The sequence below is a fragment of the Podarcis pityusensis genome, assembly GCF_964106645.2.
Source record: "Podarcis pityusensis genome assembly, chromosome: 9".
In the NCBI taxonomy this organism is placed as follows: Eukaryota; Metazoa; Chordata; class Lepidosauria; order Squamata; family Lacertidae; genus Podarcis; species Podarcis pityusensis.
The window spans coordinates 58,947,121-58,973,715 of NC_138034.1; the positions used below are offsets into that span (position 1 = coordinate 58,947,121).

The 26,595-nt window shown below is 46.0% G+C and overlaps 1 protein-coding gene across 1 annotated transcript in view; it reads right to left on the reverse strand.

Moving 5' to 3' along the window:
* Positions 1–26,595, reverse strand: part of BMPR1B (bone morphogenetic protein receptor type 1B) — an 87,448-nt gene that overhangs the window by 3,984 nt on the left and 56,869 nt on the right. The window contains exons 3-10 of the mRNA XM_081020921.1: positions 24,992–25,094; positions 23,432–23,534; positions 18,445–18,541; positions 11,788–11,926; positions 9,574–9,766; positions 7,667–7,964; positions 4,707–4,882; positions 3,351–3,481 (exon numbers count right to left, since the gene is read on the reverse strand). Coding sequence (XP_080877047.1) covers positions 3,351–3,481; positions 4,707–4,882; positions 7,667–7,964; positions 9,574–9,766; positions 11,788–11,926; positions 18,445–18,541; positions 23,432–23,534; positions 24,992–25,094 — 1,240 coding nt within the window. The remainder of the gene's footprint in view (positions 1–3,350; positions 3,482–4,706; positions 4,883–7,666; positions 7,965–9,573; positions 9,767–11,787; positions 11,927–18,444; positions 18,542–23,431; positions 23,535–24,991; positions 25,095–26,595) is intronic.

Genomic DNA, 26,595 nt, shown 5'->3' on the forward strand with positions numbered 1-26,595 from the left:
AAACACAATTTTGCTTCATTATAAATTCTCTGTGGAAAGTGTTCAGGCAACTTCCTCCCTCCCCTAAAGGAAAATACCACTACAGCTTTGAAAAGCAATTTCCTATATTAATTGACAAAAAGTGGAATTGAGAGACAGAAGACTAACACACAGGCTTTCAACTCCCCTCCCAATTTGTTTTTCCTTTTTACAGACACTAGTACCCTATTGGTGGGGCTTACAAAGCAGCGTACATACATGTACCGTATGGAAATAAAGGAATTTCCCCCCCTTTATTTCCCCCCCAAAACCAGGTCGGGGAACAGCGGTATGGCGGCGCTGCGCCTCCCCGCTGTCCCCCGAGCTTGTGGGGCTGGCGCTGGGGAGAAGCCAGCCTCCAAACCAGGTCAAGGAACAGCTGGATGGCGGCGCTGCGCCTCCCCGCTGTCCCCCGAGCTTGTGGGGCTGGCCGATGTCTGCCCGAAGCGCGGGGCGCTCTGCTTCAGCGCGCCCTGCGCTCCGTGCAGCAGGCTGCTATCCGCAGCCTAGGGAGCCCTGCGGGAACTCCCGCGGGCTCCCCCGGCTTGCTGATAGCTTCCTGAAGCCTGAAGAGCGAGAGGGGTCGGTGCGCACCGACTCCTCTCGCTCTCCAAGCTTCAGCAAAAGCCTGCATTCGCCCCATAGGACGCACACAGATTTCCCCTTCATTTTTGGAGGGGAAAAAGTGTGTCCTATAGGGCGAAAAATACGGTATATAATATATTCGTAAGATTATGCACACTGCCTTGTATACAATGTAATGTACTAGTATTCCATGGGCACTTGGAAGACGCACCTGCTTTTAGACAAGCATGCCCCCTTATCTCAGGACCTGAACCACCTGTTTTAATTGGCTTGTTTCATTGCTCATTTCAAACCACAGGTGTCTATTTTAATGAAATTGTTTTAGTGGCAATTATGCATGTTTAAATGTTTTGAAATCAGTTTTATACTTGTGAACTGCTTAGAAGCTACCTTGGCAATTAAGTAGCATATTAATTAATTAAGAATATCAGAGGTGAGAAACCTGTAGTCCTCCAAATACTGCTGGACAACAATTCCCATCAATACAGGGGCCAGGAGTAGGACCTGTGTGGCAGGTCAAATCCTGAGCTCCCACGTCCTCCTGGGGGCTACTTCAAGAGGAAGGTGAGGCGACCCAACTGTCGATCATCTGGTGCTACCATGACACCAGGTGACTCAACTTCAAAGGAAACCATATTTTCCTTTCTTCCTTTGCAGGTGCAGTTTAAAACAAACATGCATGCAAGGGAACACTGTTTCTTTGCAGCCATGGCTTGGACTTGAGATGAGCTGCTCTACCCCAACACCCTCTAAAGATCAAACTAGATCAGGATTGTCACAACCTGGTGTTCTTCAGATGTTGTTGGACTATATTATAGGGGTGGCCATCTCCCAAGAGACTGCAATCTACTTACAGAATAAAAAACTGGCAGTGATCTACCCCCGTTTTGGGGGGGTTCAAGTCAAAGTTGTTGACCTATTTTGGAAAGGAAAGCCCCGTTTTTAAGGGCTTTGGGGGAGAAAGAGGAACAGCCACTCACCAACAAATCACTGGGGAAACAAACAGCTTCAATGAGTAAACTCTGTCTTCCGTTCGCAGATCATGCAACAATTGGGGGGGGGGGGTTCGATTTTACCAATGCTAAGGAAAGGGAGCCAGCGATCAACCACAATCTACCAAAACCTCCCAGGGATCTTACCAGTAGATCGCGACTGACCTGTTGGACATCCCTGGACTATAACACCTATGCTATCTGATCACTGGGAATGCTGGCTGGGGCTGATGGGAGTTGCAGTCCAACAGCATCGGATAAGCTCCAGGTTGGCTTTCTCTGATTTAAAAGTCCTCAGAGCAAAATCAGGGTCAGTTGCATTCTGAGTGTGTACCGTAGCTCACGGACAGAGCCTCCATCACAAGGAAAAGGCATTTAGTGTCAAAGTTACTCCATCCATGGCCTGATGCAAATTGTGACAATCTGCTCTGAGCTGCTATAGAGATGATGTGCACATTCAGTGTATATTTAAAACATTTCAGTACTCTGGTTTTCACTAAGAAACTGTTCTGTTATAAACTGTGGCTTTTAAAGGAAGATCAATATTTTGACATTTTTATTTGCTTTTTAATGAGGCTCAAATACCAAACTGTAAATGCTGTTCCTGGAGTATTTACTTCCAACATCAGTAAAATCAAATTAATCAAAAACTCTTAAGGGCCACACTAGGCATGGCATTTGTCACAAGCAATGATGTGTGGTGGTAGGGGGAAATCCCATTTCATAAGTTCATTAGTAACAATGAATATCCATTTGAAAACATAGCATTAAGAAAGCTGGGAAGTTTCAAAGTTTTGAATTTTGTTTCCTAACTACAGTAATATAAACGTAACAAAATGCATCCACTCCCTGAGGCTTCAGGAAAAATTTCCAACACATTTTCTCCTTCAAACTGAAAATTTTCTGAAACAGACTGCCCTATGCTAATTACTGTTCTCTGAACAGGAGGTTTTCCAGAAAACCCACATCACTGGTCGAGTGGTTTAGCCTTGTGCTGCTTTTTATTTTATTTTCACAAATAGCCAGTGAAGTTTTGGGGGAGAGATGGATCAGCAATTTATGTAATTGGTATGGTGAGAGGGCAGAATTGTGATTGCAGAAATAGTTGGTGGATGCTTCTAACTTTTATCAGTACTGCCGGGTTTACAGTGGTTTATAGCCAGCCTGCATGGGTGAGCTAGTCCTTGTGTCTCATCTGTAAGCTATTTTTAGCTTTCAGTACATTACAATGGAAGGCAACACCCAAAACACATGCCAATCACAGGCTCACACTCACAGATCTGGGTAACTGCTGCCCTTTGAATTTCCAAAAAAATGACCAGCGGCCATTGCTTCTTCCGCCCAGAATACTAGGTGATACCAGATTTACATCAACATCTTGCAGAGGACTTGCTTATTCTGAACTGAGTCTAAAAAGCTGACCTTATAGGTACACTGTAATTTTGACAGGCACTGTAGCAGGTATAACTCAGCTTTGAACTTTTCTTGGTTTTTTTCCTTATCCAACTGCAAAAGGCAGCATCCTATAATGTCAAGACTTTTCCCTCCTTAAATCACTAGAGTCGATTCTGACAAAAGGAGGTAAATGTAATGCGTCAGGTTTTGAAATTATTCTCTCCTTGGATAGCTCAATCAGTAGAGCACGAGACTCTTAACCCCAGGTTTCTGGGTTTGAGCCCCACATTGGGCACATTGCAGGGCGTTGGACCTTAGGGGTCCCCCCCCTTCCAACTCTAAAATTCTATGATTCCTTACCTCATCACTGCTCCACCTGTTGGGAAACGAGGGCCGTAGCTTCTTGATACCTACTATTTCTCTCATGTCTTCGTATGAAGGGTCAGTGGGAACAAGGTCATGATATGGAAGCTGATACTCTTCAACTATACCTGGAAAATGTGCCATTTGTTAGCTGTATCAGTGTCAGGTAGGTTTAAGAACAATGCTTTATCAAAACCCAAATGAATAGGCATGCGCAGACCGAAGCTCATTGGGAAGGTTCATTGGGATATGGTAGCACAATGCAGCCAAGTGGATGCTGAATCCATTTTGGCATGTGGGTCCACATATAAAGGCAAAAGGTAAGGTGACTGCAAAATGCTTTCAAAAGCAAGTAGCTTGAGATGTCACATATGTCCTGCGTCCTAAAACTCAGGCTAACTGTAGGTATCTTTTCCACTAATACCCAGGGCTTAATTTATAAAATTCAAAAGCAAGCTGGAATTCACCCTTCCACATTGGAAGGACCTAATCCTGACTCAAACTGGTTGTTTGATGCTGTGCAATTGAAGGAGTTTTTTTGTGCATGCTCGAAGGCACTTTCCTAATTTCATTGTCTAAACCTCATGGCTTAGTCTTGGTGTTAAAAACCAGATCAAAACCATGATGACCTTAAGTCTGCCCTCTGGTTCCCTGTAGTCAAAGTCCTGTCAATAAAAGCCAACTTCCTTCTTCAAATGCCTCGAGGCTAGCATACGAAATCTCTGCATTGCCATTCTTAGACAGGTAACAGAAAGCTTTGCAAACAGCAATCAGCCAGAGGAGATCTAGCAGAGGAAAATACAAGAAAGTGGAGGAACTGGGTTTAAAAATGCCAGTCTTGCCAGGTCTGGAATTAATTTTATACAGGCAACAATACCTTTTCAATACATGTTTCCTAATGCTAGCTAACACCTGCTAATGCTGATCCTCTTGCATCATATCTGCGTAATCTCCTTGTTAATCACGGCACCTAAGCAAAACCAACCCCATTCCTTTTCTACATAAGCAAAGGGAGTGCTCTCGGTTTAAGCTCTGATGTTTATAATTCTGGAAGTGCCCATAAATGAGCTCCAAATTCCCATTGCAATTATGAAACACACTACATCTTTAGAAGAGACTATTAAAAGAGAGGATAAATCTTTGCGGCTAAATGAGGACCTACAGGGACGGGGAAAATGAGTCCTAACAAGCAGAAAGGAAAGGGGAATAAATACGGTAAGTTCAGCGACAACAGTTCTTTGAAACGGATGGTTTTCTCTGTCTCTCTTAACACACACACACACACACACACACACACACACACACGGAATTGAAGTAATATAGAGACATGCACCAGGGCTGTAAGGCATTTACCTCCTGAAACACATCTCCTTGCTATTTCCCAAAGGATGAGTCCGAAGCTGTACATATCGGCCATGATATATGACTGGAAGTGATTCCGATTTAAGCTTTCATCTAGGACTTCAGGAGGCATGTACCGCTTTGTACCCACTCTAGTGTTCGGTGGTATATCCACCTCATTTGTGTCACTGAAAGATGAAGGGGGTGGATAGAAGGAGACAAAAATGAGTGTTTTTCCCCCCTAAAACTAAATTGTATATGAAAGGCCAGGGTGGGCAGGTGGGAGAGAAAGGGACCTTAAATTAAATCCATCTATGAGCAAGGTAATGTAAAAGAAAACCTTAATGGAAATGATCCTTTCAGATAAAGGTTTTTAACAGTTTGCCAGGGACTTTTTTGTTTTGTGTTTTGAGGCTTCCATGCCTGGGGATACATCAAGCATCCAAATGCAAACACACAACAGTGATAAAGACTCAGCAGGGGTTGCTGGTAACATTTGTGAGATTTCATTAGCATTAAGATGAAACTCCCCTGGCAAAGATAGCAATGCAATTTCCCTGAAAGGTTGTTTTCTTAGCAGGGCTCAGTTCCCCGTGCTTAAATATGTTTATTAATCTTATTAGGTTCATTTATATATAGTTCTTAATTTGGAAAAAATCCAGGATTGCAGCGGCGTAGCTAGCTGCTCAGGCTCTGGGGGGGGGGTGCGCCCCTGTGTGTGCACGCCACACAAGGGGGGGTGAGCAGCCCAAGGGGCATGGGGCAAACTGCCCACCAGGCAGGGTAGGCCGGGGCAAGGAGTGCTGGCCGGAGCCTGCAGGGAGTCTGCCCCCTGCCTCCCTCTCCGCTGTGAGACTTTGGGGAGTGGGATGAGGAAGATCTATAAGAAGGAAAGGCAAAAAGCAGCCCCCTCCCTGCCGGCTGTGTGCAAATCAACTGAGGCAGCAGGAAAAGGAGAGAGAGTCTTTATTCAGGCCTTAAAGGACTTCTAAAGCCACAGTTTCTGGGTGCCAAATTTTTAATCTGCCATAAAGGCTTAAAATCTGGAGAGAACAGAGCCAAGGGGAGCAGGGAGTGAACGTGTGCACCCAAGTTGTGGCTTCACTTCTCGAAGAGGGAGGCAGGCAGGCGGGTGGAGGAGGCAGAGGCGAAGGTTCCTTTGCGCCACCATTTTCCTCCCCTTGCCGGACCAAGAACCAGGGCTGCCAGGTGCATGTCACAGTGAGGAGTTGGCAGGCTTTAAAGGCGCCTGGCCCAGGGAAGGAGGAGCTAAGGGGTGCCAGCAGTGGGCGGCTGCACCACTCGGCTCCCCCCAGCCTGGTGAATGCATCTCCCCTCACACACACACACCAGCAGTGTAGCTAGGTGTTCAGGGCGCCCTCATAGGAGTGGGTTGAGATGCCACAGAGGTAGCCCATGCGGGCAGGGCAAGCAGCAAACCAGGGAAGGCGAGCCTGGGCAGGGGCCCTCAGCTGGGTGGGTGCAGCCAGGAGGGAGGTGGCAGTTGCAGTGCCCGGCAGGCTACACACATCCCATGCTGCATTTTCAGGCAGCACTGGGCTTGCCTGCTGGAGGAGATGAGGGGAGGAGGTGGAGATGAGATCCTCACTGAAGAGCAGACAGAGGAATACCATCTCCCAGTCAGTTCATGAGGTAAGATAAAAGCTTCTGGGGTTAGTGAGCCACTTCCTGTGTCCTCGTAGGCTCAGGTTTGGCACCCCTTGCTTTAGCTGCTCAGCCATTCATAGAGGACACCCAAAAGGTAGGGCACTGAAATCAACTCTCTTGAAAGAGACTTTATTTTCCTTAAGGACGTAAGTAGAGCCCTGGCAGATCAACCTAAAGGCCTGTCTATCCCAGCATTCTGCTCTCACAGTGCTTATGAGAAGCTCACAAGCATGGCAAACATGCAACATTAATCTCCAGCAAACTGGTATTCAGAAGTCTCTGGTACTGGAGATCATATATATCAAAGTTACAGGTAGGTAGCCGTGTTGGTCTGCCATAGTCGAAACAAAATAAAAGAATTCCTTCCAGTAGCACCTTAGAGACCAACTAAGTTTGTTATTGGTATGAGCTTTCATGTGCATGCACACTTCTTCAGATAGGTATCTGAAAAAGTGTGCATGCACACAAAAGCTCATACCAATAACAAACTTAGTTGGTCTCTAAGGTGCTACTGGAAGGAATATATAGCAAAGCCATCATTACTCATAGTCCTGATAGCTGTAGCTATCCTCTGTGCATTTATGTAACTAGCTATGGCTATAACTGCAGCTTGTGCTAGTGGCTCCCATGGTTGAATTATGTACTTCCTTTAGTCTGTTCTCAATCCTCCAGGACACAGCTTCATTGGGATGACTCTGAGTTCCAGTACCAAGAATGAGAAAAACCGCTGTCCGCTTTTCTTTATGCACTTCCATCATATCTCCCTTATTTGCATTTCCCCCCCTCGTCATCTAAAATGCTGCAAAGACGGCATCCTTTCCTCAAATGGACTTGTTCCAATCTCCTGAGCATTTTGCTTGCCCTATGCACCACCACATTCTTCACGTGAGCTTTAACCAAAAATCTCAGTGGTTTCCTCCCATTCATACAGTTCTATTTGTATCTCATCATATCTGACTCAGCTGCATCAGTTTCTAGGGCTAAGATCCAACGACCTATGCTAGCCTCCCTTGTGGCTGACCACAATTCTGTACCACAACCACTTGTGGCATGTGAAGCCAGTTAGCATGTGGCTTGCCTGCCCCATAATTTCCAGCTCCAGAGTGTGATTTTCACTCTGTGTTGGGATGGTCACCATGATCTCAAACAGGCAGTCTTAATCTTAACCTTCACAAACAGCTCATGCAACAATCCACTGTTTCCTTCCTTGTCACAAGATCCCAACTCCAGGCCCCCTTTGAAACCTACTCCCTTTGCATGTTCACAAACCAAGTTTCAGCAAGAAAACCCAGTATTTTGCTCACCTAATGAACTTAACTGCCAAACCCAGGTCTGCTATACAGCAAGTTCCGTTCTTTTTCACCAGGATGTTTTTGCTTTTGAGGTCCCGGTGGGCAATAGCTGGCTTGCCTTGAGTGCTGAAGATTTCAGTGTGCAAATGGCACAGTCCGCTGACTGAGGAATATGCCAGCTTCAGCATGGCTTTTGTATCCAAGGTAGTGGATTTCAGGTAGTCGTACAGGGATCCATTCTCATGGTAGTCCGTGATAAGATACAGCTGAGTCCAAGACCCTGTGCCCTTAATGTCCGCAGCAATGAAGCCTACAAGGAGGAATGGAGACAGGGCTGTTCAAACATTGTGCATGTTTTGAAAGAAGGTACAGAGTCAATTTCTTTTGAATTCCAAGGTGAAGATGCCGTATCCAATGCTGCTTGCACTAATTGGAAATCTGAGAAGTCAGCAGAGTAATAGCTCCACATTCCATGACACATGTGGAACTGATACTGCAGGGAACAGTCAAGACTATGTTGACCTAGAATACCACCAAGCAAGTCTTTGCACTAGGGCAGGCATGGCCAAACTTGGCCCTCCAGCTGTTTTGGGACTACAACTCCCATCATCCCTAGCTAACAGGACCAGTGGTCCGGGATGATGGGAACTGTAGTCCCAAAACAGCTGGAGGGCCAAGTTTGGCCATCAGTGCAGCAGGTGCATAAGTTACACTTCAAAGGATAGCCCTACCTACGTTAGGCAAATGTGAAACCCTTGTCCACATTCCTGAACTCAAAACACACAAACTCAGGCTGAAAGACAAGGAGTTGAAAATCTAAATTCAATTTTAGGCGTATGAACAGCAATTCGAAGTTCGCTGCTATATTTATGATTCCCTCATTCATTCGCTGGAATCAGAATCATGGAAATTAAAGTGCAGAATGAAATTTGTGTGCAAGGGCTCAAAACTCAAGTATTTTGAAATTTGTTCCAAGTTCAGTTTTTAAAATTCAAATGAATTTGAGCACTGGGACAAAACAAATGCACAGCAACTGAAATTAGCAATTGTTGAAGACCATATCTATGACCCTGAAAACTGTGAAGGCATGGGTTTCTTTTTCCTTCTCTGGGCAAATATGAGGAATCCCTGAACTTGCAAGTCCTCAGAATCACAGCTCCTCTTAAGGGAAGTGATCTCACAATGTCAGGTCTAAGCCGGAATTTGGAGGTGAGCTGCTATACAGGTGTTTTCTCACCTTGTTTATGAAAGGTTAAGCAGCAAGCAGGGCTAAGAAGAAACCAAGTTGTCAAAATGAAACCACTGCTAACTTTGGCTTCTGATACATCTTTTTAATACTCCAGAATACACGTCTTGGCAGACCTTTCAGGCCTTTTCCCACCTGGCCTGGGAGGACGGAGCCCTGACTGACTGACTCCCTCCAGCTACAAAAGCTAAGGCTGTTGAACAGACTCATGGGCTAGAGCAAGCTTCCTCAAACTCAGCCCTCCAGATGTTTTGAGACTACAATTCCCATCATCCCTGACCACTGGTCCTGCTAGCTAGGGATCATGGGAGTTGTAGGCCAAAAACTTCTGGAGGGCCGAGTTTGTGGAAGCCTGGGCTAGAGTGTTGTTTGAGCACAGGGGTGGTGTTGTTGGGTTTTTGCCGTTTTGTTTTGTTATCTTTATTTTTGATCTTGTGACGTACGTGGAAATTGTTCAGTTTGGCTGTGTACTTTTTAATGTTTCATTTATTTTTTACGACTACCTTTGTTATGTGGTAGTTATGCCTTCCTTTCGTGTTGTAAGCCGCCTTGAGTGCCTGAGGAAAGGCGGCATACAAATAAAATTATGTACGTATGCAGCTGCAAAATACAGAATTAAAAATTGGGGCGCCTTAAATAACCAGGAGCCTTGCTTTTAGTTTGTGCCACTCACCCAAAATGTTTTCATGCCTCATCAGAACAGTCTGATAGATCTCCGTCTCTCGAAACCAACTGGCTTCCTCCGTCGTGAAGAAAACTTTGACTGCCACTTTTTCTCCTCTCCACTTCCCCATCCAGACCTCTCCATAGCGACCTTTACCAATCTGCTTCACCATCTGAATCTGCTTTGCTATAGTCCTTTGCACCTGTCAAGAGAAAAGGCAATGGTGCTATAGTGACTAATGCTGAGACAAGCTGCTCGCAGATAGACAGCACCCTCAAGGACTAGAAAACGCCAGCAGAGGGAGCTCAGTGTTTGCTAAACATAACACTGCAGTTGAAAAGTCGGGATAAGCAGTCTATGGTCACATCCACCCTCTGAGCACTAGGCAGGTCCTCTGCTGTATTGTTTTCAGTACCTGCTAAAAGTGTTTTTACTTAAACAAGACTAACCGGAAATGTAATTTTAACATTTTATTTTATTATGCAGATTTATGCAAAACTGCTGGCTTTATTGATTTCTTGATAAATTCCATATCGACTTGTTTCTAACGTTTGACTTCACTGGAATTTTCTTATGAATTAATATTTATATTGTTGTATGTAAAGCTCTCAGAGGTTTGTTGATTTAGGCAATACATGCATCTTGTTCAATAAATAAACAGACATAAGCCATACTCATACAGTGCCACTTCTGCTTGGGCAACCACTGAATGAGGCAATGGAGGTTGTGGGAAACCGACCACAAAAATGGGGATCTTCACCACCAGAAAGAAAGAAAGAAAGAAAGAAAGAAAGAAAGAAAGAAAGAAAAAGAAAAAGCTCCAGGTGCAAGAAATTAGGATTCCAGATCTGATGTGTTTCAGGGGGAAAATATCCTCCCTTTGGAAAACATTTGTAGCAGTAATTCTCAAATGCAAGAAATGTATGCCAGAAACGTGTTCCCAAGGAAGAATTTTCTTCCAAAACATGTTGTGCCTGGAATAAATTTTATTTCTATCACCCCAAGTTTTTCACCTCTTTTTTCAAAAGCAAAACCATACTAATGTTTTGGGGGAGTTTTCGTACTTTTAATTAAACAATATGTTAATTTGCATGGAAAATCTTGGAAGTAATATTTTTTTTTAAGTATTTATTTATAGTCCACCTTTCCTGCAAGTTCAAAAGAGCATTCATGGATCTCCTCTTCCCCATTTTATCATCACCACAAGCCTGACAACATGAGGGACAATGACTGGTCCATCATCACTCAGTAAGCTTCATGGCCAAGTAGGATTTTAACCTGGGTTTCCCAGGTCTTAGTCCAACACTCTAAACAGTACACCACACTGGCTCTCCTGGTTTGCTTAACACCTAGCCTGATGAAGCATTCAGGTGAATGTGAAAGCTTGCTCACTATCCTGGGGTAACTCGGAACATTCAAATAAAAGTACTGCATGATGTTTGGGATTGTGAAGTTTATCTTATAGAATAGTACAGCTGCTTTTCCTTTTCACTCTGTTAAGTTATAGAGATAGCAAGTTTATTAACAAGTCAGCTCATCGGCAGAAGATGAATTGTTGGCTATAGATCTAAAAATGGAGCGCCTTTTAGGCATTAACCAGAGCAGGTGTCCATGCAGATATTGGCACTACAATCCTAATCAGAGTTCAGTAGTTTTCAATCCCTCTTCCTTGAGGGTTCATCAGATGTTTATTGAGGCTCCTAACTGAGAAGACTGGCAAAAGAGGTAAAACGTACCCCCCCCCCCCAAAAGATAGCCTACTTACAAATTACAAACTTGTACCACAATGTGCATCTGCAGGGCAGAGTTATGACTGTCGTGCAGGATGCAAAATGGTGGTCAGGTTGCTTGCTGCTGCCACTACTTGCAGTGGAAGCAATGAAAACAAACCCCTAGGAACAAATAAAAAAGCTGAAGGAATAAAGCAATTTTGCTAACTGTACCTTAGGCTGAATCAACTTTGGTTACCATAATTTCTGCATTCAGATAACCTTTGCATTTATGCTGGTTTACTTTTGGCTCTCCAGATGTTGCTGGACTGCAACTGCCATCAGTCCCACACAGCATGACCAATGGTCAGAGGTGGCGGGAGTTGGGAGTCCAGCAACTTCTGGAGGGCCACCAAGATTTAGGCAGAACCAGGGCTGCAGATAGCGATGATGCTCTGTTCCTATGCCGCTATTATCATTAACATGTCTCCGTGTCTCAGTACTCCTTTCTCACCAGAAGAGGGAGCCCGGAACCGCTTCCCGAGCTCTGAGACTGTTCAATGAGGTCTTTCAAGGATTCTCCAGGTGGAATGTAAGTCTCGTCTTGTTCAAGCCCGATGCTGTACCGAGGTCTACTTTCTTGCCTTTTAAACCTGCAGTTGTGTATGAAAATAAACATAGGTTGACTGCACCGCTGGGTGGTCGCAACATCAGGCAAAAGTTGCTATTTGAGTCTGTTTAATTTCCCACTAGCGTTGCATATTAAAAAAAAAATCTCTAAAGCTTTCACGTTTCTCGTCTATTTTCAGCAACCTCGGTAACAAAGCAATACTTTCATCTCTGCGAATTTGTGCCCAGGCCATTGCAATTAGATGTACAGTAGCATGGGATTTTTAAACACACACACACACACACAATTTTATTCAATACCTCAATTCACACTGAAACTTTAAATACTGGGTGGCCTACCCCACCCCACCCCATGTCTTTCCCCCACAATCTGCCACTTTATAATATATAAAATCAGCTACCATAACCTTCCTCAAACTGGGGCCTTCCACATGTTCTGGACTACAGCTGCAACAGCATGGCTTTATTGGCTGAGGCTGATGGGAGTTGCTTTGGGTGATGAATAATAATAATAATAATAATAATTTATTATTTATACCCCGCCCATCTGGCTGGGTTTCCCCAGCCACTCTGGGCGGCTTCCAAAAGAATATTAAAATACTATGATACATCAAACATTAAAAGCTTCCCTAAACAGGGCTGCCTTCAGATGTCTTCTAAAAGTCTGGTAGTTGTTGTTCTCTTTGACATCTGGTGGGAGGGCGTTCCACAGGGAGGGCGCCACTACCGAGAAGGCCCTCTGCCTGGTTCCCTGTAACTTGGCTTCTCGCAGTGAGGGAACCGCCAGAAGGCCCTCGGTGCTGGACCTCAGTGTCCGGGTAGAACGATGGAGGTGGAGACGCTCCTTCAGGTATACTGGACCGAGGCCGTTTAGGGCTTTAAAGGTCAGCACCAACACTTTGAATTGTGCTCGGAAACGTACTGGGAGCCAATGTAGGTCTTTCAAGACCGGTGTTATATGGTCTCGGCGGCTGTTCCCAGTCACCAGTCTGGCTGCTGCATTCTGGATTAGTTGTAGTTTCCGGGTCACCTTCAAAGGTAGCCCCACGTAGAGCGCATTGCAGTAGTCCAAGCGGGAGATAACCAGAGCATGCACCACTCTGGCGAGGCAGTCCGCGGGCAGATAGGGTCTCAACCTACGTACCAGATGGAGCTGGTACACAGCTGCCCTGGACACGGATTTAACCTGTGCCTCCATGGACAGCTGTGAGTCCAAAATGACTCCCAGGCTGCGCACCTGGTCCTTCAGGGGCACGGTTACCCCATTCAGGACCAGGGAATCCCCCACACCTGCCCGCCTCCTGTCCCCCAGAAACAGTACTTCTGTCTTGTCAGGATTCAACCTCAATCTGTTTGCCGCCATCCATCCTCCAACCGCCTCCAGACACTCACACAGGACCTTCACCGCCTTCACTGGTTCTGATTTAAAGGAGAGGTAGAGCTGGGTGTCATCTGCATACTGATGAACACCCAGTCCAAACCCCCTGATGATCTCTCCCAGCGGCTTCATATAGATATTAAAAAGCATGGGGGAGAGGACAGAACCCTGAGGCACCCCACAAGTGAGAGCCCAAGGGTCTGAACACTCATCCCCCACCACCACTTTCTGAACACGGCCCAGGAGGAAGGAGCGGAACCACTGTATGACAGTGCCCCCAGCTCCCAGCCCCTCAAGACGGTCCAGAAGGATGTTATGGTCGATGGTATCAAACGCCGCTGAGAGATCCAGCAGAACTAGGAAACAGCTCTCACCTTTGTCCCTAGCCCGCCGGAGATCATCAACCAGTGCGACCAAGGCAGTTTCAGTCCCGTGATGAGGCCTGAATCCCGATTGGAAGGGATCCAAATGGTCCGCTTCTTCCAGGCGTGCCTGGAGTTGTTCAGCAACCACTCGCTCAATCACCTTGCCCAAGAATGGAAGATTTGAGACTGGGCGATAGTTGGCCATCGTGGCCGCATCTAAAGATGGTTTTTTAAGAAGCGGTTTAATAACCGCCTCTTTCAGCGGGTCTGGGAAGGCTCCCTCACGGAGGGAAGCATTCACCACCCCACGAAGCCCATCGCCCAGCCCTTCCCGGCTAGCTTTTATAAGCCAGGATGGGCAAGGATCAAGGAGACAGGTGGTTGGTTTCACTCGTCCAAGCAGCCTGTCCACATCCTCGGGGGTAACAGATTGGAATTGATCCCACACAATTTGACTAGACAGGACTCTAGCACTCCCCCGCCCCGGCCCTGCTCCCACGGTGGCGTCTACCTCTTCCCGAATCTGAGCGACTTTATCTGCAAAAAACTTTGCAAAATCATTGCAGGAGATCATGTGGCCCGTATTGGGCCCCGATGTAGCAGGTGGTTCCGCTAAATTGCGGACCACCTGAAAAAGTCTCCTGCTGCTGTTTTCTGCAGATGCAATAGAGGCGGCGAAGAAAGCCTTCTTCGCCGTCGCTACCGCCACTTGGTAGGCTCGACACTGAGCTCTAACCTGTGTCCGGTCAGCTTCAGAATGGGTCATCCGCCACCGGCGCTCTAGCCGTCTCAACGATTGTTTCATTGCCCTCAGATTCGTGGAAAACCACGGGGCCATCCGGGCTCCATGCAATCGGAGAGGGCGCTTCGGAGCCAAACAGTCAATAGCCCTGGTTAACTCCACATTCCAGCGGGCCACCAGGGAATCAGCTGAAAGGCCATCAACATGGGATAAAGCATCCCCTACCGCTCTCTGGAAACCATTTGGATCCATTAAGTGGCGGGGGCGGACCATCCGAATCGGTCCCACCTCCCTGCAGAGGGGAAGGGTCGCGGAGAAGTCAAGTTGCACCAGGAAGTGGTCTGACCATGGCACTTCTTTTGTTTCGCTTTTACTTAGTGTCAGAACACCAACATCCATGGAGGTAAACACCAGGTCCAAGGCATGTCCGTGGCTATGGGTTGGGCCAAACTTATTCAGGGACAGCCCCATGGAGGCCATGCTTTCCACGAAGTCCCGAGCGGCCCCTTGTAAGGTCGTGTCGGCATGGATGTTAAAATCCCCTAGGACAACCAAACTAGGTGTCTCCAGGAGAACATCCGCCACGACCTGAAGCAGCTCGGGCAGGGAATCCTTGGTGCAGCGGGGAGGTCGGTACACCAAAAGGAATCCTGTACTGCCCCTATTGCCCAACTTCCAGAACATGCACTCAGAGAACTGGGTCTTCCCAATAGGATGCCTGGTGCAAACTAATGACTTCCTAAAAATCACTGCAACCCCCCCTCCCCGCCCACAGGGCCTGGGTTGCTGTGCGTAAGAGAAACCTGGTGGACAAGCAGCGGCAAGAACAGGCCCACCTGCTTCATCCAACCAAGTCTCTGTTACACAAGCCAGGTCAAATCCTCCATCCATGATCACGTCATGGATGGCAGTGGTCTTATGAATCATTGACCTGGCATTGCACAGCAGCACCTTCAGGCTATGTGGGTATCCCTTGCTGATTCTAGTATCCGTCTGGACAGGACCAGACCCGGAGGCAGGGATAGTCCTCAGACAACGACTAAACCTGCCTCCTCTGTAATGACATGGTCTGGTCTTAGCGTAACTCCTCCTCCTACCCGTGATCACTGAGATCGGTTGTCCCAGCGCATCCCCCTCCGTGGAACATACCCCAGCCATTTTGTTGGCTGGGACCCACTCCCCGGCAGCCCTGACCCTTCCCCTTAAGAACAAAATAAGACCTTAAAACAATAAAAAACCCCAGAAAACAAAAAACAATACAAATGAAAAACTATAAAAATTACAAATCCATTAAAATCAAACAAATTCCCAACTAAACATCCATCCCACCCCCATCCCCGTCCCCGCATATACAAAAAAATGAAAGGAAAAGGAACATTTTAAAACAAACTCTGCGCCCCTCTGGATCCCCCTGGGTCGCAGCAGCAGTGACAACAACCGTCCCTGTGAGGCCTGTCAGGCCCTGCCCTGGGCCAGGTGGTGAGTGGCAGGAAGGAGCAGGGCCCTCAGACACTCAGGAGAGTCCTCCTGGGCAGCAGAGCGCAGCAGTCCCTGTGAGTCCTTCAGGCCCCGCCCCGGGCCAGATGGTGAGTGGCAGGAAGGAGCAGGACCCTCAGACACCCACACTGGAGAGTCCTCCTGGGCAGCAGAACGCAGCAGTCCCTGTGAGTCCTTCAGGCCCCGCCCCGGGCCAGATGGTGAGTGGCAGGAAGGAGCAGGGCCCTCAGACACCCACACAGGAGAGTCCTCCTGGGCAGCAGAGCGCAGCAGTCCCTGTGAGTCCTTCAGGCCCCGCCCCGGGCCAGATGGTGAGTGGCAGGAAGGAGCAGGGCCCTCAGACACTCACACAGGAGAGTCCTCCTGGGCAGCAGAGCGCAGCAGTCCCTGTGAGTCCTTCAGGCCCCGCCCCGGGCCAGATGGTGAGTGGCAGGAAGGAGCAGGACCCTCAGAAACCCACACAGGAGAGTCCTCCTGGGCAGCAGAACGCAGCAGTCCTTGTGAGTCCTTCAGGCCCCGCCCCGGGCCAGATGGTGAGTGGCAGGAAGGAGCAGGGCCCTCAGACACTCACACAGGAGAGTCCTCCTGGGCAGCAGAGCGCAGCAGTCCCTGTGAGTCCTTCAGGCCCCGCCCCGGGCCAGATGGTGAGTGGCAGGAAGGAGCAGGACCCTCAGAAACCCACACAGGAGAGTCCTCCTGGGCAGCAGAACGCAGCAGTCCTTGTGAGTCCTTCAGGCCCCGCCCCGGGCCAGATGGTGAGTGGCAGGAAGGAGCAGGGCCCTCAGACACTCACACAGGAGAGAAGCATAAAATTGTAGGGTTGGAAGGGGTCCTGAGGGTCATCTAGTCCAACCCCCTGCAATGCAGGAATATTTTGCCCAACGTGGGCCTCAAACCCACAACTCTAAGATTTAATAGTCCCGTACTCTACTGACTGAGCTATCCAGGTGGACTACAGCTACACCAGGTTGAAGAAGGATGAATTAGTAAGATGGGACAGACCAGCAGCAACAGTCCTTCCCAGTAAAGCCAGTATCAGCTGGTGGGAGCACACCTTGCTCCAGCAAAAGAACCTTCAGGAGTCCAGTTTAGGTTCCCAGATGTTCCTTTGAATCCCCACCCTTACCTGCTCATCATCTGGTATCAGGTGTATGGTGTGTGGGCACTGCTTCTTGTGAATGCTCTGGCAGACCAAACAGGAAAGCCTAGCTGGTTGTGTTTGGTCCACCCCTGGCTCTAGCCCATGTGGTGTAGTGGTTGAGTGCTGGACTGGGACCTGGGAGACCAGGGTTCAAATCCCCACCCCATCACTGGGTAACCTTGGGCCAGTCACTATCAGAGACAGATTTAGGGCAGGGCGACCGGTTCTGCCGCACTGAGACCAAGCCTAGGGGGTGCTGCAAGGTGATGTTGTGAATAGAGCAGAACAGAAGGTGAGAGGAACGGGGGCGGGCAAATTTTGGCCTCGCACAGGGGTGCCACTAAAATTAGAAAAATCTAAGTCGGCCCCTGTCACCGTCTCTCAGCCTAACCTACATCAACCTACATCCAAGGTACACCAACGTGGGCACACCGGAGGAAAGAGGGGACATAAATGCAGCAGGCATGTCCAAAGTCTGTTTTGGGGGCCTAATCCAGCCTGCCAGTTAGTTGAATCCGGCCCCTGTGGTAGTTTATTTCCTGGGGTAAAAAAAACCTCAACAACGTCAACCCTAAAGAAGCTGTCTGCCCTCACGGTCCTTCACTTCATCAAATCTGGCCCTCTTTGAAAAAAGTTTGGACACCAGTGCACAAACCAACCAACCAACTTGGCACTAGCTAAGGGGTTGCGGCGCTCATCTCGCTTTATTGGCCGAGGGAGCCAGTGTACAGCTTCCGGGTCATGTGGCCAGCATGACTAAGCCGCTTCTGGCGAACCAGAGCAGCACATGGAAACCCCATTTACCTTTCCGCCGGAGCAGTACCTATTTATCTACTTGCACTTTGACATGCTTTCGAACTGCTAGGTTGGCAGGAACAAGGACCGAGCAACAGGACCTCACCCCGTCGCGGGGATTCGAAATGCCGACCTTCTGATCGGCAAGTCCTAGGCTCTGTGGTTTAACCCACAGCGATTTGAGCTTTAGCAACACATAAAAGTCTCTTCTGGAGCTATAGTGGAATACAGTGGAAGTTTAGTGCTCATGTCCATGCTATTTGCTTGCAGAGGAAAAAATCAGTTTGCAAGTAATACGGAAACTAGTGCTAAACTTCCAGTATAGTTCCAAAAGCAGCTTTTACGTCGTGTGGAAGCTCAAATATAATGTGGAAATCAACCGTTAGGGGAATTTCTTGAAAAATGAATAAACTGCCATATGAATGCAGCCTAATAACAAAGCTCATTCGCACTACCAGTACTCCCAGTAACATTTTTGTAATCTCAACATTACTAGGATACATAGGATTTTTAAAATAAAATCTCCAAACCAACCACTGCATCTGTATAGATCAGAAGCTCGAAATATGAATGGCAGAAAGAAACAGCTACCGGGGGGGGGACCAAGCTTTTCTGGACCGTACCTGAAGTAACAGAATATGATGATAAGCACTAGGAGGACACTACAGACGGTCACTGAAATCAGTAAGGCCTTGTGATGGACATTTCCCTCTTCCAAACCTGAAACAAAACAAAAGGAATTTTAGCAGGTAGGTAATAACTGCATTTATCTCCCTTAAGCCACTTACTCTCATTCTTTCTCTCCCCCCCAAGTGTTTGAGGTGGCTTGCAAGCATGATAAAAACAAAGCTAAGGATATATACCATATTTTTCCTGTGTATAAGATGCCCCCATGTATAAGACACCCCCTGATTTTGGGGGACTCCAAATTAAGAAAACACCCCTCAGCACTACCTGTGTATAAGCTCCAATTTTAAACCTAATTTTTAGGTTAAAAAAAACAAAACTAGTCTTACAATGGAAAAATACAGTATATTTAAAGATAAATGAAAATAAACAGCCATCGTCCAACAGCAGAAACTCGGAAAGGGTCCAGCCTGGCCTGGAGTGGCTTGAAAGTTTGCTAACTGCCAGGAAAGGCCAGCACAGTATGTGAGATGGCACAGGAGCACGTCAGAGCAGTGGCAAGGTCAAGGCTATGCAGGGACACCACCAGCAAGAGCAGCAGATTAGCATTGCTCGTGTGCCTATAAAGTTCTATGCTGTTCCTGTAAAAGTAGCAAAGCCACTGTCTGGAGGATGGCTCCCCTGCCACAGCTGCTTCTGCTGTGGAATTGTGTATGCCAAACACAGATGGACAGGGACACACCCATCCCGATTTCTGAAATTTGCTAGCATCTACTTATGTGGATCAAGGCACCAAGATATTCTGGGAAAACAACCTTCTCCAGTACGGGTGTGAATTTCTATATCCACAACGCGCTAACATATCCGACGTTGCGTCTGGTTACTTGGGAACAGAAGCAGGATCTATCTTCCAAGATAAGGATGAGCAGGGCATAAGCTGTGAGAACTCTATTCTGATTGATCTCTCCTGGAACAGGGGCTATTGCATTTCAGGTTTACTAGAGTGATGCGAAAGGGAAGTTCCATGGGGACTCTCAGCTTTCCACTATGCACTTTTATTTTATTTCCAAGCTCTGGTTTCTTCTTCTATTTTGGCCACTGAACAGCGGCGTTTTCCTTCTCGCTTGCTCCTAATGCAAGAGGCTGGCAAACAATGTCTCTCCTGTTAGCACCAGGCTCAGTGTTTTAACCTAACATTACCTGCTACTAGCGCATTAGTGGCATAAACATTCAAGACACTGCCGTCACTTTTTGTAATCCCTTTTGTAAGGTGACACTGGCAACCGGGAAAACACTAGCGTGCTGTATTCTCGCTAGGCCAGCAGATTTGTACCTGAGCCATCGCTACGAATAAGGGGGACGGGAAACTGAGAATCCGCCAGGGAGATCACTTGTCGCTATGAAGGAAGAGGCTGCTACTGGGGGCAAGACAGGCGGGGAAGCAAACGCTCCGTTTTCATTGTTAATCAGGCCTATACTTCTGCAAGCCATTTATCTCCAATGCACACGGCTTGTAATAGTTGTAAACATGTTCCAGTCTGTCTGCAAAGGGATAAGGAAGGCTTGAAGATGAGAGAAGGGTACCGCACAGCTGAGAATAGGGTGGTTTGTGCCTGGCAACACAAATCTGATTTTCACATCCGAGGTCAATAAGGCCTCATCTGCACCATACACTTACAGCACTATTAGAACACTTTTGACAGTCCACACCATCTAGAGGGCACGGCGCTGGCTACCCCTGCTGTAGACTGTATGCATTGTATATACACATAAACTCAGCTCTGCTTCTAATCATGCTAAGCAGCTGTGAAAAACTGGAGAGGGCTTGAGAAGGACTTGGGAGTGAATCATTCCTTTCATTTTTACTTGCAAGATGTTGGTTGTGCAAGCCCCAGCAAAGGGAATAGGAGCTTCCCTCTTGCAATTCCTACTCGGTTTCAGCAAGGAGAACTTCCTGGTGTACTGTGAGCCCTTTGCTGCATCTTCCTCCGGGTTCACAATGTGCACAGGGCTTACTGTAGCAGCAGCAGCAGCAGCAACAACAACAACCTGGGGGCAGGACTGTGGGATGCAGTACACATATCAAACCCCATCCTTTCCTCAGTCATCACTGCCCAGCTCATTCAATCACCAGCTATAGAGACTGCGAGCCAGACATGGTGGCACCAACACTTCTGCTTATAAGGGCGTTAAATCAGTAAAGACGGATCTCTCCTCTCATCTCCCTGCAGTCTGCCTTTTCATTGGGGTTTCCAGTAATATATTTTTTATTGTTTAAAATGGCAATGTTATATTGGGATCTGATTATTTTTCCTGCTTTCTTAATAAGCAGACTGCCTGCCCAGCACAGGGTCTTCTTGTACTCATCAGGATGTTTTTATTTTATTTGCTGGGCATGGAAGCTATTCAGAATAGTGAGCAGGGAGTGTAGCTGAATTGTTGTTGTGTGTTTATATTCCTTCCTACATGCTAAGACTTTCCTTGCTCTCAGGACGGCTTAGCTTTAACTCCGCATTCTGAAATACCCAAGTCCACAGAACTCCTTTGTTCCTTTCATATATATTTTTTGAAAACTATCCTTTCCCTTTCTAGCACATTCAAGGCACAGAAAAGCACTCTCAGTGAACAATGTCCCTGCTTTTGCTGACATCACCTCTGTGCCTGGGTTAATTTGTAGTTCAACCACCTCTGACCTACAGCTGGAAGACCTCCTTAGACCTTAGCATCCCCTGAGATGTGACCCTAGTCATACGACTCCTGAATCAGAAGCAACATCTATTCTGTTTTTCACATGCCCACAGAAAGACACTTGTGTTAGAAAATAGTTTTTGGTAAGGTACGTTCCAAAATAAGGAAAAGGGTGACAATGAGATTTTCTTTGTATGTTCTCTTGGACAGTCGCCTGTCTTGAATTTATGCAGAAATGAGCCAAAACTACTACTGGCTTTTGTTAACATCAGTAGCAGTGCTGAAAGTGTCCTCTTTATGGCAATTTGTCAACATTCCTTGAGAAATTGGGCATTTATTAATTTAAGTTGCAATCCTAACCATGTCTGCTCTAACCAAGGGGAAAATTTGGTGTTTCTAATTAGTTGCAGGTCCCTTCTGGATTCTATCTGGAGGAGCCAATCCCTTGGTTGACGCTTCTTCAAGGTCAAAGCAGAGCTCAGTTCTGGGAAATATTAATAGTCTAAATCAGCTTGACAAACTGCTTTCCAGAGTTGCTTATCGCCCAATTCCATATAGTACAAGGCAGGAAAATGCTCAATAGGCGTAGTAGCAATTTCTTAAATATACTTTAACTGAGCACAGACTGCTATTGGCTTAATTGTTGGCCACCTGGGTTCTCTACAATACAAGAGATACCTTCTGGGGGAAATATTCTGCACAGCTTCCAAAACTTTAATGGCGTTCTAATCAGAGCCCTAAATTTCAACACCTCAGAGCATTTGGATAAGCATTTTGCTACCAAATATCTTTAGGGCAGCTTCAACCAATTGCCTTCCCTTATTGTAATAGAACTTTATCAATGCCCCTATGGTTTTATGCACTTTGCCGCCATATGACACTTCCATCTCCTAAGCATTCATATTGGTGCCAGAGGTCATGCTTCAATCTTGATAGATGTCATTTAATTGTTTAGCTACCGAATTTGATGGGGACTTAAGAGACCGCAGACCTATCCCCACCTTTAGGTGATTCCAAACCATCACCAACTTCACTTTCTTTGCTGGAAGGTTCCAACTGCAGGGCTACACTTAAGTATTCCTGTCTCCACTAGCCCGATCAGTGTACCTGTTATGGCACTCGAACCAGAAACGTCATTTTCCAATGCTGTCTGCTCAGAAGCAAGTTGCACTGAATTCAATGGGGATTACTCCCAGATGAGAGGGGTTAAAACTGCAGCCTTACTTAGCTCTCACATATGTCACTGGGCAGCCAAATCTGATTGGCTATGAAGAATCGAGACATCAACCCGTTTGCTGAATGATTCCTGACTGGGTAGATGATGAATACAGGTGAGTCAGGAGGGAGGAAGAAGCAGCACTGCTGGGGGCAGGGAGGCATGACTCTCAAAACAGTTCTAATGCAGCAACTTAAGCAACAAGAACTTAAGAGCCATGCTGGATCAAACCAAAGGCCTATCTAGACCAGATGCATGTGGGGAGCTCAGGTGCACGGAGTGAGGTCCGTAGCACTCTCCTGCTGTTGTTTTGCAGCAACCGGGATTCAGAGCCATACTTCCTCAGATCCTAGAGGTAACATACTAAGGTCATGACAAATGGCCATTGATACCCTTATCTTCCATGGAGTCATCCAATCCCATTTTAAACCCCCTGAAGTTGGTGGCCATCACCACATCTTTAAGGTGAGAATCCTATGATTCAATTAATGTGCTGCATGAAGAAGTATCTCCTCGACCCACCCACCCCCGCCGCCGCCCTGAATCTTCCACCATTCATCTTCATTACATGGGCCCTGGCTTCTAGTATTATGCAAGAGAGAGAGAAAGAGATTGAGAGAGAGAAACTACACATCACTATCTATCTATCAAGTTAATGGAAAAAAGGCCCCAAATAGGATTTTTTAAGAGATAAATTTTCACACAGTTGAAAATGTTTTAAGGGGTAAATGTCTACTTTGAGGTAAAAAAGCTTCAATCAGAATTAGAAAATGTATTCTGCTTTGAGAAACTCAAACCCAAGCCCATTAACCAATAAAATAACTGGATAAAAACAAATATTGTGTTTTTAGGATGTATAATGGAATGATATTTTTTTCTTGACTCTGAAGCATCAACAAATCTTTTTTTCATTGGAAATCCATCTTAGAAATGTTATAGCTGGATGAGCAAGCAGTGCGCCCGGAATGCTTACACTGCAAATGTTGCCACTGGCACTGAAAATGTTATCTGCAGTTTTTGTTTTCTAGAAAGAAAAGCAATATGCAGATTGGAAATTAAAGATTTGCCTCTTCCGTTACCTCCTTTTATCAGTGGTGGCAGCGTAGGGTGAAGGTCTTTGTTACAGTAATCCTGATCTGTGCAGCATTCAATTAATCTTCTTGGTTGGGACAGTGGTGTGTCCTGCAACAGATAATAGTTATGAGCAGCTTTGTCCACATCCAAAAGGCATTAGAAACGCTGAAAGCTTTCAGATGTGAAAAACCATGCATGTGCTAACACCTTAAAGTGCTTTTAAAAAACCTAGATGACAATTCCTTTTAAACTATATAACAATCTAGACCTAGATACAGTTTAATAAACAGGTGTAGTTTTTACCATTTCATTTTTCAATAGAGGGCAAAGCTTAAATCTGGGTTCTCAATATATTTAGAGAAAGCAAATGGTACTGTTCTTCTAGGCTTAGACAACTTCAGAATATAAGTGGGGAAAATGCATTATTGAATGCCTACAGAAAAAGCCCTGCACGAGTATGTAAGGGACAATAGCTGTAGCCTCCTCCTCTCTCTGCTAGCTTTCTATGTTCACAGAAGGTGTTGCTGTTGTTTTTCAAGTGAACAAGAATTCAAATATACTATTTTTAACCTGAAATGGTACACGGCTGTTTGGGTTTTCTGAACATGTATATTGCTTCTGAGCCTAATGCAGAAGGGGACTTTACATGAGGGGTGACAACATAGGTCTGTATCTAGTCCTGCAAACTATTAGCATCTAGAAAACCCGTCTTCATTTTTCTTAGAGCAACCAATATTTGGGCAAGTTGTCACAGGGTGGCAATATGGGAACACAGAGGTAGGGACAAATGCCTTGGTGACCTGAAAATTGTCTGACCTGGTACAATGGCAGCATTCTATGTCGTGGAGAAAGGGGGCTGGGAGCAGGAAACTCCCATAAACCAGCACATGGGGTAAGGAGGGTAGATGCAAAGGCTAAATGAATCAGGCTCACCCTGATTACATTTCATACTTCACCTTCATTTAAAGCATTAAGGCATCAGTCCTGAACATCTTACTAGGGAGTAAACCTCTCTTAATACCATGGACTTACTTCTGAGTAAACATGCATATGATTGTGCACTAAATATTGCACCTGAGCTCTTGAGAGGGGCATTTAAATAAGTAGCACAGAAACATTATGAGCCCATTCTTAAACGCTGTATCTCAAAGTGGGTCCCATTGCCTGTGATAGGACTCTACTACCAAGAAAGGTGGTATCATCTTGCAAAATGAGGATTACTGCTGGGAATTCCGACCTGTTAGTGCTCTGCTGACTTCTGCTTGCCTGTGTTATGGACCACTGGGAAGACTTACAAAGATATTCACAGCCTGGCCTGCATTCTAACTCCCCTGGAGGAGGAAGGCAACAGACTACATATCTCCATTCCTAACTATTTGTAAGGTTAGGGTACTAGAATGGTACTCTGTAGATGTTGCACTGCAACTCCCATCATATTTGAGCACTGGCTGAGGCTGATGGAAGCTGCAGGCCAACAACATCTGAAGGGCACATTGGCTACCCCTGACCTAAGCTGACTCCCAGCTAAAACTAAAGACCAAATCTAGATAAGAATATATTCTTACCCGGCACTGGAAGTCAGAACCCTCTAACCCGATACAGCCTGTGGTGAAAGTCTGCCCTCCAGAGTCTTCATCTTCTACCATGGCAAAACAAAAGCCATCAGTACTGAATGTGGGGAAAGAAAAGAAACAAATGTATTTGATCAGAAACTTAATATTATTAGCTACCTGTATCTTGCTTGCAATTCACAGATTACCCTGCTATGAAAATCATTAAAGGGAAATCAACCAAAGCTTTCTTAAGGCGCATGCTATAAAGTAAGCCATTATTTGTGGTCACCCTTCCCCTTTCCTGAGACCTCTGGAATATGTACAGGACTTTGAAGGTATATGGCTGTATGGTTGTCACAGTCGCGGGTTTTGGACCAGGCAGAAACAGCAAGCAGTACTTCTGCTATTTTTGTCTGCTCCAAAGCCCAGTACAACATGTGATCGTTTGATGAAGTGCTGTCAAAGCCACTTTGAGCTACTCCTTTGTGGAGAGGCTGCAGAATGAGCGTGACAGGTCCCTTCAAATGCCAGAGGACCTGGGCAAAGGCATTTTCTTCTTCTGATGACCTTTGGAGCAGGCAGAAGTTTTCTGGAGCTTTACCACTTCCTTTGGGAGATCTGCCTGGCCCCATTGCTCGTTATTTTTAGATGGGATGAAAATGTGTGTGCGGTTTCTCCCCCAGAAACATTTTGCAGAGTAACATCTTTTTAACATATATTTCTGCTGCTATTGCTTTTGTCTCATTATCATGTCCTTCTGGTATTGTTGCAGTTCTCACGTTCTGTTGTTGTTTTTTATTCCTATTTTAAGTTACCTTAAATATTTTACAGGGTACATATTTTGAGAATAAATATTAAGGAAATAAATACACCTCGGCCTGCTCCAAAATGCAGCCACACATCTTTCTCTCTATCTATCTCTGCAATTCAGAGCAGAGGAAAGGAGATCCCTTGTGTTCTTCATGTTAAGATTTGTGAGCAGCAAGATTTGTGGAGGTCTGATTATGCTAGGCATTTCAAGCATACATATTAATTACTGGAACACAGTGGCATATGCATCAATAAAATAAAATGTAGGTCCAGAATGGCTAATATTAAGGGCTTTCACACACTGCTTTCAAGTGTACAATCTGTGCCCCTGTGGACACAGCTGTACAGATCAACAAGTGTAGACTCTTTACATGTGTAGAGACAGCTTTTACCTGTGGTCTGTGTAATCTGTGAACAAACCTCTGTGTTTTAATTGCTGTAACCCTTCCTGGTACATTGGAGTAAAGGGCAGGCAATAAATTGTAGTAGTAATAGTAATAGTAGTAGTAGTAGTAGTAGTAGTAGTAACAATGCACCCACAAGAACAGTTGTATCCAAATCTTGTGCCATTTATTCCAAAGGAAATCCTATTAAGTCAAATTGAACAACCACCTAGAAAGGACAATCACTGGAATTGAACCACCTGGTACATAGGATTGCAGTTTTAATGGGTGTGGTGAAGGGCGGAAATATAAAGGTTAGTGTTTGTTTTTTTAATAATATCACTCCTAGCTACATTTTAGGGATGCCTGTTTTCTGAGTTTCCTCCGGAAAAGGTTATCCTCCCTCTTCAAGGTAATACCACA